Source organism: Salmo trutta, chromosome 36 (assembly GCF_901001165.1).
Source record: "Salmo trutta chromosome 36, fSalTru1.1, whole genome shotgun sequence".
NCBI classification, from domain to species: domain Eukaryota; kingdom Metazoa; phylum Chordata; class Actinopteri; order Salmoniformes; family Salmonidae; genus Salmo; species Salmo trutta.
Window position 1 is genome coordinate 9,023,233 of NC_042992.1, and position 14,974 is coordinate 9,038,206.

General features: G+C 46.6%; 1 protein-coding gene across 2 annotated transcripts in view; it reads right to left on the minus strand.

The window, feature by feature from the left end:
- Nucleotides 1–5,979: 5,979 nt before the first annotated feature.
- The window catches only part of LOC115175339 (F-box/LRR-repeat protein 2), a 40,558-nt gene continuing 31,563 nt past the window's right edge, over nt 5,980–14,974 (minus strand). Inside the window, exons 4-14 of one of the 2 annotated variants that reach the window (XM_029734548.1) lie at nt 14,259–14,333; nt 13,979–14,073; nt 11,004–11,168; nt 10,011–10,137; nt 9,845–9,919; nt 9,619–9,746; nt 9,230–9,290; nt 9,058–9,102; nt 8,670–8,726; nt 8,388–8,600; nt 5,980–8,111 (exon numbers count right to left, since the gene is read on the minus strand). In XM_029734548.1, coding sequence (XP_029590408.1) covers nt 8,004–8,111; nt 8,388–8,600; nt 8,670–8,726; nt 9,058–9,102; nt 9,230–9,290; nt 9,619–9,746; nt 9,845–9,919; nt 10,011–10,137; nt 11,004–11,168; nt 13,979–14,073; nt 14,259–14,333 — 1,149 coding nt within the window. In that variant the 3' untranslated portion in view covers nt 5,980–8,003. Of the gene's footprint in view, nt 8,112–8,387; nt 8,601–8,669; nt 8,727–9,057; nt 9,103–9,229; nt 9,291–9,618; nt 9,750–9,844; nt 9,920–10,010; nt 10,138–11,003; nt 11,169–13,978; nt 14,074–14,258; nt 14,334–14,974 lie in introns of both variants that reach the window. The other variant, XM_029734547.1, reaches the window with a different exon arrangement.

The window sequence follows — 14,974 nt, forward strand, 5'->3', positions numbered from 1 at the left end:
AAACCAGCGGTCTGACGAACGCGGATGGGGTCCTTCGCACGGTTGCCAGTTGTTTTCATTTGTTTAACTATCGAGCATTAAGGAGACTACAAAACATGGAGTGTTAACTTAGAATTATTTCTAAAAGACACAAAATTATTTTCTAGACACACAATTGTTTTTTTTTTTAAACACACAACTACTGTGCATTTAATTTGTCTACCACAGGAGGTTGGTGGCACCTTAATTGGGGAGGACGGGCTCACAGGAATAGCTCAAACAGAATGATATCGAACTCAAAACACATGGTTTCCATGTGTTTTATACCATTCCATCTCAGCCATTATTATGAGCTGTCCTCCCCTCAGCAGCCTCCTGTGTCGTCTAAATGTTGCATGAAATTGATTAACATTTCAATCTCCACTCGCCCCTATTTCAAGCTGTTTTCGCAGATGTTCCCCAGAAATTAAATTTAAAAGGTCATACTTTAAAAAAGGTACAATCTGGAAAATGTGCACGTGCAGCCCCTAGCCCTCGATCATGACTCTCTGTTCCATTAAAGTAAAGGGATTTATGTTTCTAGAAGCAGCCCGAATTGAGAATCGATTCTCATTTAGATGGGAGTATTTGGCTGTTTTGGCTTCTAGAGCCAATTCACCCTGTAAACAGAACATGTAAGGTCCTTGGACTAAAGAGTAACATTAGGCTTCTTTAGTCCATTACCCGGACTAATGCAGTAGCTACCTTATATATGTAGTATTGTGTAGTGGTCAAGGACTGAAGTAAAATGTAAATGTTTGTTGTAGCCTAATATCTATGAAAGCAAAAACACTATCAATGGAATAGTAGGTAATTGTTTTTTGATAACTTGTAAGCTCATTAAATATTATTCAATATATTTTTCCAAAACCAAAAAAGGCATATTACATTTATTGAAATTACATTTGAACATCAGATCAGCATTAGGTTTTATTTCCCTAGGTTTTAGCTCAGCGGACTTGTGATGCGCAAGAGACTTGAGTCGTGTTCAAACCCAAAGTCACACATGCAAGCACATACACACAGTACATCCACTGGAACTATCGTGCAGATTTGAGTTGTTACCAGAGGCCATTTAAGTTTAACCGTCCAAGCCATTCTTTCCCCTTACAGCCCCTTCTCTGTTTCTACCTTTCATTGAATACATCCAACCTTAAAAACATACTGATGGCAGTTTATTTACATCCCATGTATGGATCAATCTACAGATTTACCTCTATCTAGATGTACTGGTGCCTCTCGGGCAGTTCAAATGAATAATGTGGGACCCATCTTTACTGAGGTATGTGATTGTTTCACTTGTGTGTTTGTAATCTTTTATATTTGTATTATGTTGGATTTGTAAAGTGTGTTAATATGCAGGGATCCCTTGTAGAAGAGTCCCTGCGAAAATAAAGGTAAAAAAAAAAATGTAATACATCTCCTGTCCATCAAATAACTAGACCCCCCCCGACGAATCGATAAAAAAATTTTATTTTTCTCCAACATGGCAACCATGGTTTTTCCGGGCACTGTGCACAGCCTGAAAGAAAATCCCCAGTCCGTTTCTTATTCATAAAGCGAGAAAACGTCACGGAATGAACAGAAACATTTGGACAGAACCCCAAAAGAAGACCCTGCTTTATAAAAGTTTAATAGTTAATCTTATTTGAGAAGGAAAGTAGAATATTTCCCATGCCAGGCCAAGCTAAATAACAACCCATCAATCCTTTCTTTATACATGAATATGGAAACTTCAGTAATATCACTGCTGCTCAGGTATATCACCTAGAACTGATCAGATCGTGGTAGGTCTATCCCTAAAGTAATAATTATACAGTTGATCATTTTGCCGCTTGTTGGTAAAGGATATTAAACCGTACCCTATTTTAAAAAGGAATCTATTGAAGTTGGAAGTCTTACTGCAGCCTGGATGAGGATAATCATAATAGTTGTATTTCACTATATTTTCTCAACGTAAAAGGACCTGAACATGAAGAAGATATAAAATATTGATGACGGATCCAGATTTGGGTGTGCCTCTCAGATGTTATATGGCACTTCAGCGACATCTGCTGGTCAGGATGAAGATTACATTGCTATCACACACACACACACACACACACACACCACAGACAGTGAGAGAGTAAGCGCTACTCAGAACATTTATTTGAACAAATTCCACTGTAGAACCAGTCAGAGCACGTTTACTAATCAGTTACTTTGATTTATTTATGTTATATTTATTCATTTTCAACATAAAGCTCCCGTTAGATCAGCTGTGAAAGAGAGGCGTTAGTATCACTGCCACACAGTGAGGTCAGCAGGGTTGGGATCAATTCCATTTCAAAGACTGAATGAATAAAGAACTGACCCCCCAACCCTAGAGGTCAGTCAGCTTATTGACCTGGAACCAGATGCATCCGAGTCAAACACCCATATTATATACTACACGCTTCTGTCTGTCTGAGACTAAACACGGACAGGCCTTGTCCCAAACCCAGGACTGGCCCCTAGCCCTGACCCCCTTCCCTTAGCCCCGGAACATCTGAAAACACATGGTAGGTAATCTCGGACACCCAGAATGAAAAATCCTGTGCAATTGCGTTAGATGCTTAATTAAATTCTGGGGGCAGACGTGTTAGAGAATATACTAGAACTAGGAGCTCCAGGTTACAGGAGAGGTGTATGGGCCAAATGTCCCCCTTACTCTTCCGAAATTCGAAAAGACGCCTGCGAAATCGTGATTTGTCCAAATTACCAGTGATGAAAGATCTGCGCACCAGAACAAATTTCATCGTTAGTCGGCGCAACCCACAGTCTGCTGACAGATGGTACAATACCAGTTCTGTTATGCACATCTGTCCACAAGAGATTACATGGTAGGTAACAGTAACATAGCGCTCTATATCTTGACCTCAATCTCCATCTGGTAGACTGTGTGAAGTATCTGGTAGACTGTGTGAAGTATCTGGTAGACTGTGTGAAGTATCTGGTAGACTGTGTGAAGTATCTGGTAGACTGTGTGAAGTATCTGCCAGACTGTGTGAAGTATCTGGTAGACTGTGTGAAGTATCTGGTAGACTGTGTGAAGTATCTGGTAGACTGTGTGAAGTATCTGGTAGATTGTGTGAAGTATCTGCCAGACTGTGTGAAGTATCTGCCAGACTGTGTGAAGTATCTGCCATGTTGCTTGAATCCACTGCTCCAGATTATTTTAAAAAAATCTAGACACATGATCATCGCTTAGGCTCAAACCTCTCCATTTCATTTCATTGAGGGTGAGTCAGGAGATGCTTAGTGGTCAAGGGGCTAGTGGTCAGTTTGGAACCAGGCCTGTGTGTTCCACAGCCACACAGAAGGCCCAGAGTACACATGTTCCAGTGATGTCATTAGATGCTATTTTCTGACAGAGACAGTCCATTTCTGCCCAACAGTAACAGTTTGTTTTCATTATTTTCAAAAGGAGAGATGCACAGATCTGATCTCCCTCTGGATAGATAAGCATGGACAATAACAATAAGCACTGAAAAAGAGGGAAAATAATAATTTGTTACCGGTCAACTCCAATCCGAGGGCGAGTTGCCACATTGTAATATTTCTTTTGCCCTCATTGTAAAACTATCTTACAAACAAAAACAGTCTCAAACAGGCAGGTTCTCAGGTGCACAACAAAAACGTCAAAATGTTCAGCTTTGTACTTTGTTTTGTACTTCTGGTTTTCTGTTCGCCTCTGGATGGGCGGGGTTTAGTGGTGTCCCCTACATCGCAGTAAGTCAGGGCTATCCCAGCATCCTCTCTGCTCGCACCCAGAATCACTACACTTCCCAGAATCCCCTTTTCACATCCACAGAGCTGTGCGTGTTGATTAGTTGCAGCAGGTTGACTCGCAGCATGGTCACACAGAGGTGGCATGTGATTGGTTAAGATGAAGTTCCACCCAGAGTGATGCGTTGTCCAGGGGGTGTGGTTAGAAGGGCAAGACTGGGAACCTTGCAGATAGAAACGTAACATATGGAGCTGACACGATTACCAACGCTCCTCATCACGTCTCTTCTACACAACATACTTCTATGTGCACGTTCTGTACCATTCCACCATCCTGAATAACACTGGCCAACATTCTGTGGGTTTTAGTCCTCTGCCTCTTTAGGGTCATCCCCCCTCATCCACTGGAAGGCGAATCGCTCTTTAGGGTCATCCCCCCTCATCCACTAGTCCAAGTATTAGAGAGGAGGGGTCTGGAAGGTGAAGGTAGTTTGAGAAGAGGGGTCTGGAAGGTGAAGGTAGTTTGAGAGGAGGGGTCTGGAAGGTGAAGGTAGTTTGAGAGGAGGGGTCTGGAAGGTGAAGGTAGTTTGAGAGGAGGAGTCTGGAAGGTGAAGGTAGTTTTGGAGAAGAGGAGTCTGGAAGGTGAAGGTAGTTTTGGAGAAGAGGAGTCTGGAAGGTGAAGGTAGTTTGAGAAGAGGAGTCTGGAAGGTGAAGGTAGTTTGAGAGGAGGGGTCTGGAAGGTGAAGGTAGTTTGAGAAGAGGAGTCTGGAAGGTGAAGGTAGTTTGAGAAGAGGAGTCTGGAAGGTGAAGGTAGTTTGAGAAGAGGGGTCTGGAAGGTGAAGGTAGTTTTGGAGAAGAGGAGTCTGGAAGGTGAAGGTAGTTTGAGAGGAGGGGTCTGGAAGGTGAAGGTAGTTTGAGAAGAGGGGTCTGGAAGGTGAAGGTAGTTTGAGAAGAGGGGTCTGGAAGGTGAAGGTAGTTTGAGAGGAGGAGTCTGGAAGGTGAAGGTAGTTTTGGAGAAGAGGAGTCTGGAAGGTGAAGGTAGTTTGAGAGGAGGGGTCTGGAAGGTGAAGGTAGTTTGAGAAGAGGGGTCTGGAAGGTGAAGGTAGTTTGAGAAGAGGGGTCTGGAAGGTGAAGGTAGTTTGAGAAGAGGAGTCTGGAAGGTGAAGGTAGTTTGAGAGGAGGGGTCTGGAAGGTGAAGGTAGTTTGAGAGGAGGGGTCTGGAAGGTGAAGGTAGTTTGAGAAGAGGAGTCTGGAAGGTGAAGGTAGTTTGAGAGGAAGAGTCTGGAAGGTGAAGGTAGTTTGAGAGGAGGAGTCTGGAAGGTGAAGGTAGTTTTGGAGAAGAGGAGTCTGGAAGGTGAAGGTAGTTTGAGAAGAGGGGTCTGGAAGGTGAAGGTAGTTTGAGAAGAGGGGTCTGGAAGGTGAAGGTAGTTTGAGAGGAGGGGTCTGGAAGGTGAAGGTAGTTTGAGAGGAGGGGTCTGGAAGGTGAAGGTAGTTTGAGAGGAGGGGTCTGGAAGGTGAGTGATGGCCGACTCAGAGTTCTGTCAGAGAGAGAAGACCCCACCCCTCCTCCCCTGAGTAGGAACCTCAGAGTCCAATTGATAATTTATCAGTAGTGATCAATCAGTCTGTATGGATCAGAGACCAGTAGTGATGGGGTCCATGTCCAGGGTATTGATCAGAGATCAGTAGTGATGGGGGGGGTCCATGTCCAGGGTATTGATCAGAGATCAGTAGTGATGGGGGGGGGGTCCATGTCCAGGGTATTGATCAGAGACCAGTAGTGATGGGGGTCCATGTCCAGGGTATTGATCAGAGATCAGTAGTGATGGGGGGGGTCAATGTCCAGGGTATTGATCAGAGATCAGTAGTGATGGGGGGGGGGGGGGGTCCATGTCCAGGGTATTGATCAGAGATCAGTAGTGATGGGGGGGGTCCATGTCCAGGGTATTGATCAGAGACCAGTAGTGATGGGGGGGGGGGGTCCATGTCCAGGGTATTGATCAGAGATCAGTAGTGATGGGGGGGGGGGGGGTCCATGTCCAGGGTATTGATCAGAGATCAGTAGTGATGGGGGGGGGTCCATGTCCAGGGTATTGATCAGAGACCAGTAGTGATGGGGGGGGGGGGGGTCCATGTCCAGGGTATTGATCAGAGATCAGTAGTGATGGGGGGGGGGGGGGGGGTCAGACCGTAGAAAAACATTTAAACATAAAATGTAACAATTTTGTTTAATCATTGGAAAAAGTTTGGGAAGAACCATTTTCAAAAATCTCCCGTTTAGTGCCGAGTGAACACGACCTTGCGGTTATTGGTTCAGGGTGTGGTGTAGTCGTGGTGGGGTTCAGGGTGTAGTCGTGGTGGGGTTCAGGGTGCTGTGTAGTCGTGGTGGGGTTCAGGGTGTAGTCGTGGTGGGGTTCAGGGTGCTGTGTAGTCGTGGTGGGGTTCAGGGTGTAGTCGTGGTGGGGTTCAGGGTGTAGTGTAGTCGTGGTGGGGTTCAGGGTGTTGTGTAGTCGTGGTGGGGTTCAGGGTGTAGTCGTGGTGGGGTTCAGGGTGTTGTGTAGTCGTGGTGGGGTTCAGGGTGTTGTGTAGTCGTGGTGGGGTTCAGGGTGTTGTGTAGTCGTGGTGGGGTTCAGGGTGTGGTGTAGTCGTGGTGGGGTTCAGGGTGTAGTGTAGTCGTGGTGGGGTTCAGGGTGCTGTGTAGTCGTGGTGGGGTTCAGGGTGTTGTGTTGTCGTGGTGGGGTTCAGGGTGCTGTGTAGTCATGGTGGGGTTCAGGGTGCTGTGTAGTCGTGGTGGGGTTCAGGGTGCTGTGTAGTCGTGGTGGGGTTCAGGGTGCTGTGTAGTCGTGGTGGGGTTCAGGGTGTGGTGTAGTCGTGGTGGGGTTCAGGGTGTTGTGTTGTCGTGGTGGGGTTCAGGGTGTGGTGTAGTCGTGGTGGGGTTCAGGGTGTTGTGTAGTCGTGGTGGGGTTCAGGGTGTTGTGTAGTCGTGGTGGGGTTCAGGGTGCTGTGTAGTTGTGGTGGGGTTCAGGGTGTGGTGTAGTCGTGGTGGGGTTCAGGGTGTAGTCGTGGTGGGGTTCAGGGTGTTGTGTAGTCGTGGTGGGGTTCAGGGTGTAGTCGTGGTGGGGTTCAGGGTGTTGTGTAGTCGTGGTGGGGTTCAGGGTGCTGTGTAGTCGTGGTGGGGTTCAGGGTGCTGTGTAGTCGTGGTGGGGTTCAGGGTGTTGTGTAGTCGTGGTGGGGTTCAGGGTGTTGTGTAGTCGTGGTGGGGTTCAGGGTGCTGTGTAGTCGTGGTGGGGTTCAGGGTGTTGTGTAGTCGTGGTGGGGTTCAGGGTGTTGTGTAGTCGTGGTGGGGTTCAGGGTGCTGTGTAGTCGTGGTGGGGTTCAGGGTGCTGTGTAGTCGTGGTGGGGTTCAGGGTGTTGTGTAGTCGTGGTGGGGTTCAGGGTGTAGTCGTGGTGGGGTTCAGGGTGCTGTGTAGTCGTGGTGGGGTTCAGGGTGCTGTGTAGTCGTGGTGGGGTTCAGGGTGTTGTGTAGTCGTGGTGGGGTTCAGGGTGTGGTGTAGTCGTGGTGGGGTTCAGGGTGCTGTGTAGTCGTGGTGGGGTTCAGGGTGTAGTCGTGGTGGGGTTCAGGGTGCTGTGTAGTCGTGGTGGGGTTCAGGGTGTAGTCGTGGTGGGGTTCAGGGTGTGGTGTAGTCGTGGTGGGGTTCAGGGTGTTGTGTAGTCGTGGTGGGGTTCAGGGTGCTGTGTAGTCGTGGTGGGGTTCAGGGTGTGGTGTAGTCGTGGTGGGGTTCAGGGTGTTGTGTAGTCGTGGTGGGGTTCAGGGTGTGGTGTAGTCGTGGTGGGGTTCAGGGTGTTGTGTAGTCGTGGTGGGGTTCAGGGTGTTGTGTTGTCGTGGTGGGGTTCAGGGTGTGGTGGTGGGGTTCAGGGTGTTGTGTAGTCGTGGTGGGGTTCAGGGTGTTGTGTAGTCGTGGTGGGGTTCAGGGTGTTGTGTAGTCGTGGTGGGGTTCAGGGTGCTGTGTGGTCGTGGTGGGGTTCAGGGTGTTGTGTAGTCGTGGTGGGATTCAGGGTGTAGTCGTGGTGGGGTTCAGGGTGTTGTGTAGTCGTGGTGGGGTTCAGGGTGTGGTGTAGTCGTGGTGGGGTTCAGGGTCTCATCACGTGGCGGTGAGTTATTGTTGTTGGGTGGTGGGGGGGGTCACAGCATTAGGCCCCGTAGACAGAGCTGACCCCCCCCCCCGGGCCCTCCACTGTCAGAGGATGACGCAGCAGCGACACAGCCTATGGCCCCCGCCGTGCACCGAGGGAGGGGGCGTCACCGGGGCAAAGTAGGCGTGGACCTTTATCTCTGGGAGATGGGCCTATAGGGAGAGGTAGGAGTCATATCAAATGTAGCATGCACATCCAACGACATTTCCCACTGTTGTATTTTGTCCCATGTATTTCATATGACAACCTGCAACGCTGCAATAAACTCTATAGGAGTATAATACAACAGTGTGGGGGTCATTCTATTCTTTCCATAGGAGCGACATCCAGCTTCAGGAAACTACAATTCCCACCAGGCCATGCAGGACATTTTGACATTACAGCTATAGTGATGCAGCTTGGGAGATGTAGTGATGGTGATGACTGACCCGTATGCGTTTGATGCCGGCCCTGGTGACCTGCTGGCAGTCGTAGAGTTCTATCCTCTCCAGACGGTGGCAGTTCTTCAGGTGCTCCAGAGTCCCGTCTGTGATCAAGGGGCAGTTATCCAACTCCACCACCGTGAGGCGCTCCTGTCCACACACACTGCTGCTCAGCGCCCTGATACCGTCGTCAGTTATCAGCTCACAGTGGGAGAGAGACTGGTGGAGAGAGGATAGATGGTAGACACTATATTACATACTGTAATGTACACCCACACCAATACATACCAGTGCTTGCAGGCGAGGGCAGTGAATAGCGAGCTGGACTAGAGTGTTGTCAGTCACCTGTGAGAGGAGACAGAATCAGACAGGCTCAATCAAACCCAGATACAGTACATAGAATCAGACAGGCTCAATCAAACCCAGATACAGTACATAGAATCAGACAGGCTCAATCAAACCCAGATACAGTACATAGATTCAGACAGACTCAATCAAACCCAGATACAGTACATAGAATCAGACAGGCTCAATCAAACCCAGATAGGGTACATAGATTCAGACAGGCTCAATCAAACCCAGATAGGGTACATAGAATCAGACAGGCTCAATCAAATGCTGATGGCCTCAATCTACAGTTGCATTAAACAAGAAAAGAACCCCCATGAAATCTTACCAAAACACATTCTTCTAAATCCATTTTTTCCATCTCATGACAATGCTGTTGAAACAAAATCACATCAGTTCAACATTAGGTTTTGATTAGTGACTTTAAATGTGAAAAGATTTGAAGACAAAAAGAAACACAAGTGAAGACAGAGCGCTGAAGCAAGTAAAGAAGCACTTACCCTGGCCAGTACAGTAAACCCAGCATCTGTAACATGGGAACATCGTGCTGCTTCCAAGATCCTGATACAAACACATTGGTTATGTGGACGCCTCATCGTGTGTTATCAGTGGGCCTCATCGTGTGGTATCAGTAGGGCCTCATCGTGTGGTATCAGTGGGGCCTCATCGTGTGTTATCAGTGGGCCTCATCGTGTGGTATCAGTAGGGCCTCATCGTGTGGTATCAGTAGGGCCTCATCGTGTGGTATCAGTGGGGCCTCATCGTGTGGTATCAGTAGGGCCTCGTCGTGTGGTATCAGTAGGGCCTCATCGTGTGGTATCAGTGGGGCCTCATCGTATGGTATCAGTGGGGCCTCATCGTGTTAATAAGAAAGGGGGACATTTCTTACTTGAGTCGGGGGCAGCTGAGCCCCAGAGCAGTGAGAGAGGCGTCTGTAATGTTACTGCAGCCAGAGATACACAGGACCTGCAGCTTGTGGCAACCCCGACACAGACTGACCAAGCCATCATCAGTTATCTGCTGTAAACACACACACACAGGCTTATAAATAACACACATTACACACACTTTCTGTCTTTCAATCCCTACTCCTACACACACAATCTCTGTCTTACTGAGCAGGTCTGCATGTTGATAGTGGTTAGTTCAGGACAGTGTTTCTGGAGTGGTTTCAGTGCTCCATCCTCCAACTGTAGAGAACACAACACAGAGAAACCAATCACTACCGACAATCAATACAATCATGTTAATTTGTGTGTGTGTGTGTGTGTGTGTGTGTACCTGTGTGCAGCCACGTAGGAACAGGGCTTGTAGGTTGTTACAGCCCCTGGTCAGAGCCTCGATGCCATCTCTGGTGATTTGGTCACACCACGACAGGTTCAACATCTCCAACATACTACAGCCGTCACTAAGCAGAGACACAGTTTTCTTACTAAGTATTACACTGTATGTTACATGATACGGTAACCAGGGGGATTTGTTTTACCCGGTAATGATACGGTAACCAGGGGGATTTGTTTTACCCGGTAATGATACGGTAACCAGGGGATCTGCTGTACCCGGTAATGACACGGTAACCAGGGGGATCTGTTGTACCCGGTAATGATACGGTAACCAGGGGGATCTGTTGTACCTGGTAATGATACGGTAACCAGGGAGATCTGTTGTACCCGGTAATGATACGGTAACCAGGGGGATCTGTTGTACACGGTAATGATACGGTAACCAGGGGGATCTGTTGTGCCTGGTAATGATACGGTAACCAGGGAGATCTGTTGTAACCCGGTAATGATACGGTAACCACGGGGATCTGTTGTAACCGGTAATGATACGGTAACCAGGGGGATCTGTTGTACCCGGTAATGATACGGTAACCAGGGGGATCTGTTGTACCCGGTAATGATACGGTAACCAGGGGGATCTGTTGTAACCCGGTAATGATACGGTAACCATGGGGATCTGTTGTACACGATAATGATACGGTAACCAGGGGGGATCTGTTGTACCCCGGTAATGATACGGTAACCACGGAGATCTGTTGTACCCGGTAATGATACGGTAACCACGGAGATCTGTTGTACCCGGTAATAAATTGTGTTTGTTGTAATGAATCCTAAAGAAACCAACAGTAATAAATTACATATGTAACTACCATTCTACCCTTCTAGCAAAGACCTTGTAATTTCTGGACCGTAAAATAAAACTGCAACCCTTGAGCCTTGGCCAGAAGTAAGTGCACTACATAGGGAATAGAGTACTGTTTGGCACACTCACCTGAGAGCTTTGAGGGAGTGGTTGGTAACAGACACGCAGGAGGTGAGGTCCAGCTGTTTGAGTTTGCAGCAGAACTTGGACAGGCTGAGACAGGTGCTGTCTGTGATCTTAGTGCAGCCGTTCAGGTTCAACACCTCAATGTTTCGGCAGTTCTGGGAAAACGTCCTGACAGGTGACAAGAGTCATCATTAGGTATACAAATACCAAAGTCATGGAGAAGTGACTGAATCACGAGGGATGTGCATCTTTCGCTTTCAAGATGATTGGATACATATCTAGATACATGGAGTCCGATATGATACAGGAACCATACGTTTTAGTTTGAAGCAATTCAGTGCGATTCGGTTTGAATGGGGGAACGAATCGATACATTTCTTTTCCATTCTAAATTAAAACCTGCTGCTGATGGAGCATGAACTGGGCCTCCTGAGCTGGATCTGTCTGAGCTGGGTCTCCTGAACTGGATCTGTCTGAGCTGGATCTGCCTGAACTGGACCTGTCTGAACTGGATCTGTCTGAACTGGGCCTCCTGAACTGGGCCTCCTGAACTGGATCTGTCTGAGCTGGATCTGTCTGAGCTGGATCTGTCTGAGCTGGATCTGTCTGAGCTGGGCCTCCTGAACTGGGCCTCCTGAACTGGATCTGTCTGAGCTGGATCTGTCTGAGCTGGGCCCGCCTGAGCTGGGCCCGCCTGAGCTGGATCTGTCTGAGCTGGATCTGTCTGAGCTGGATCTGTCTGAGCTGGGCCCGCCTGAGCTGGGCCCGCCTGAGCTGGATCTGTCTGAGCTGGATCTGTCTGAGCTGGATCTGTCTGAGCTGACACGTGTGTGTGTGTGTGTGTGTGTGTGTGTGTGTGTGTGTGTGTGTAAATGATGTACAGAGCCTTCAGAAAGTATTCACACCCCTTGACTTATTATGCGTTGTTGTGTTACAGACTGAATTTAAAATAGATTAAAATTGAGATTTTGTGTCACTGGTCTACACACAATTAATAAAAAAAATTAAAAGCTGAAATGTCTTGAGACAAAAATAGTGCTGACCGATTAACCAATGTCGGTTCAATAAATTTGAAATCCATTTTGTTCCGTTTTATTTTTCTGTGAGCTCATTGCACAATTTCTCTAGAGATAAATCAGATCCAGGCTGAACTGTGAGATGTAGTAGGGAGTTGTAGTTTCCAACAGGCCAATATTATACATAGTTTAACGCATAAAACTTGGTAATTAACTACAATGACCATAATCCATTGCGCATCTACTTGTCCGGTCTGTGTTTCTCTTTCTGAGGTGCTATAGAGAGCAGCTAGCTGTTGCTTCGCGAGGCATCTGAAAATACATACTACCATCATTGGACTTTTATTCGTTGTTTTATTCTGTGTTAAATGTGACAAAGAAATGAACTATGTCCTGAACACAAAGTGTTATGTTTGGGGCAAATCAAACACGACACATCACAGAGTACCACTCTTCATATTTTCAAGCATGGTGGTGGCTGCATCATGTTATGGGTATGCTTGTCATCAGCAACCACTAGGGAGTTTTTTTTAGGATAAAAATAAACGGAATAGAGTTAAGCACAGGAAAACCTGGTTCAGTCTGCTTTCCAACAGACACTGGGAGACAAATTCACCTTAACCTAAAACAAAAGGCCAAATATACACTGGAGTTGCTTACCAAGATGACATTGAATGTTCCTGAGTGGCCTAGTTAGAGTTTTGACTTAAATCTATGGCAAGACTTAAATGGCTGTCTAGCAATGATCAACAACCAATTTGACCGCGCTTGAAGAATTTTAAAAAGAATGTCCAAATATTGTACAATCCAGGTGTGCAAAGCTCTTAGAGAGTTACCCAGAAAGACTCACAGCTGTAATCACTGCCAAAGGTGATTCTAACATGTATTGACTCAGGTGTGTGAATACTTATGTAAATTAGATATTTTTATATTTAATTTTCAATAAATTTGCAAAAAATGTCTTACATTTTGTCATCATGTGTAGAAGGGTGATTTTTTTTTAGGCTGTAACAAAACAACATGTGAAATAAGTCAAGGGGTATGAATACTTTCTGAAGGTACTGTATGTCTATGGTGTATGTATGTATGTATGTATGTATGTATGTATGTATGTATGTATGTACAGTTGAAGTGGGAAGTTTACATACACTTAGGTTGGAGTCATTAAAACTCGTTTTTCAACCACTCCACAAGTTTCTTGTTAACAAACTATAGTTTTGGCAAGTCGGTTAGGACATCTACTTTGTGCATGACACAAGTCATTTTTCCAACAACTGTTTACAGACAGATTTTTTCACTTATAATTAATTTAAACATTTGAAATCGGGGACCGCTGCCCATCAGTGAATCATTACATCCCTATGAGCCCATCGGTGAATCATTACATCCCTATGAGCCCATCGGTGAATCATTACATCCCTATGAGCCCATCGGTGAATCATTACATCCCTATGAGCCCATCAGTGAATCATTACATCCCTATGAGCCCATCGGTGAATCATTACATCCCTATGAGCCCATCGGTGAATCATTACATCCCTATGAGCCCATCGGTGAATCGTTACATCCCTATGAGCCCATCAGTGAATCATTACATCCCTATGAGCCCATCAGTGAATCATTACATCCCTATGAGCCCATCGGTGAATCATTACATCCCTATGAGCCCATCGGTGAATCATTACATCCCTATGAGCCCATCGGTGAATCATTACATCCCTATGAGCCCATCGGTGAATCATTACATCCCTATGAGCCCATCGGTGAATCATTACATCCCTATGAGCCCATCAGTGAATCGTTACATCCCTATGAGCCCATCGGTGAATCATTACATCCCTATGAGCCCATCGGTGAATCATTACATCCCTATGAGCCCATCGGTGAATCATTACATCCCTCTGAAATCACAGTGAATCGGTTATACTAAGAGTGAACGAGGCCCTATGGAGAAGGACTCACTTCATGGATGCATCTCCCACACTGAGACATCCCCTCAAACTCAGCTGCCTCAGGAAGCCTCCACATCGCTTAGAGATGTTCTCCACTACTCTACCCTGGAGAGAGACACAGAGAGAGAGATCATTTTTAACCCGTCTTTAATGGTACAATTCAACTTACAAAAAACATGACAAGAGAGAGATCAAGAGAATGACAGAGAGAGAGTGTGATAGAGCGAGCCTGGTGTGACCTACGAATGTGTATATATGTAGGATCAACTTCCCTCACCCTGACCTCTCACCTCTATGTCTGTCTGGAAGTTGAACAGGTCAATCTTCTGCCAGTTACTACCATCCAAGGCCAGAACATTCCACGCCTGAGAAGAGAGAAAGAAAGACAGAGAGAGAGATGGAAAGAGGGAGAGGAAGAGAGAGTGATGGGTGTGGTCAGTCATACACCTGTTTAGGAGGCTGAAAAGATTTGGCATGGACCCTCAGATACTCAAAAAGTTCTACAGCTGCACCATTGAGAGCATCTTGACTGGCTGCATCACCACTTGGTATGGCAACTGCTTGGCATCTGATTGCAAGGCGCTACAGAGGGTAGTGCGTACGGCCCAGTACATCACAGGGGGCCGAGATCCCTGCCATCCAGGACCTCTATAGCAGGCGGTGTAGACTCCAGCCACCCAAGTTACAGACTGTTCTATCTGCTCTGCACGGCAAGCGGTACCACTGCACCAAGTCTGGAACCAACAGGACCCTGAACAGATTATATCCCCCAAGCCTTAATACTACTAACTAGTTAACCCCCAAGCCATAATACTACTAACTAGTTAACCCCCAAGCCATAATACTACTAACTAGTTAACCCCCAAGCCATAATACTACTAACTAGTTAACCCCCAAGCCTTAATATTACTAACTAGTTAACCCCCAAGCCATAATACGACTAACTAGTTAACCCCCAAGCCTTAATACTACTAACTAGTTAACCCCCAAGCCATAATACTACTAA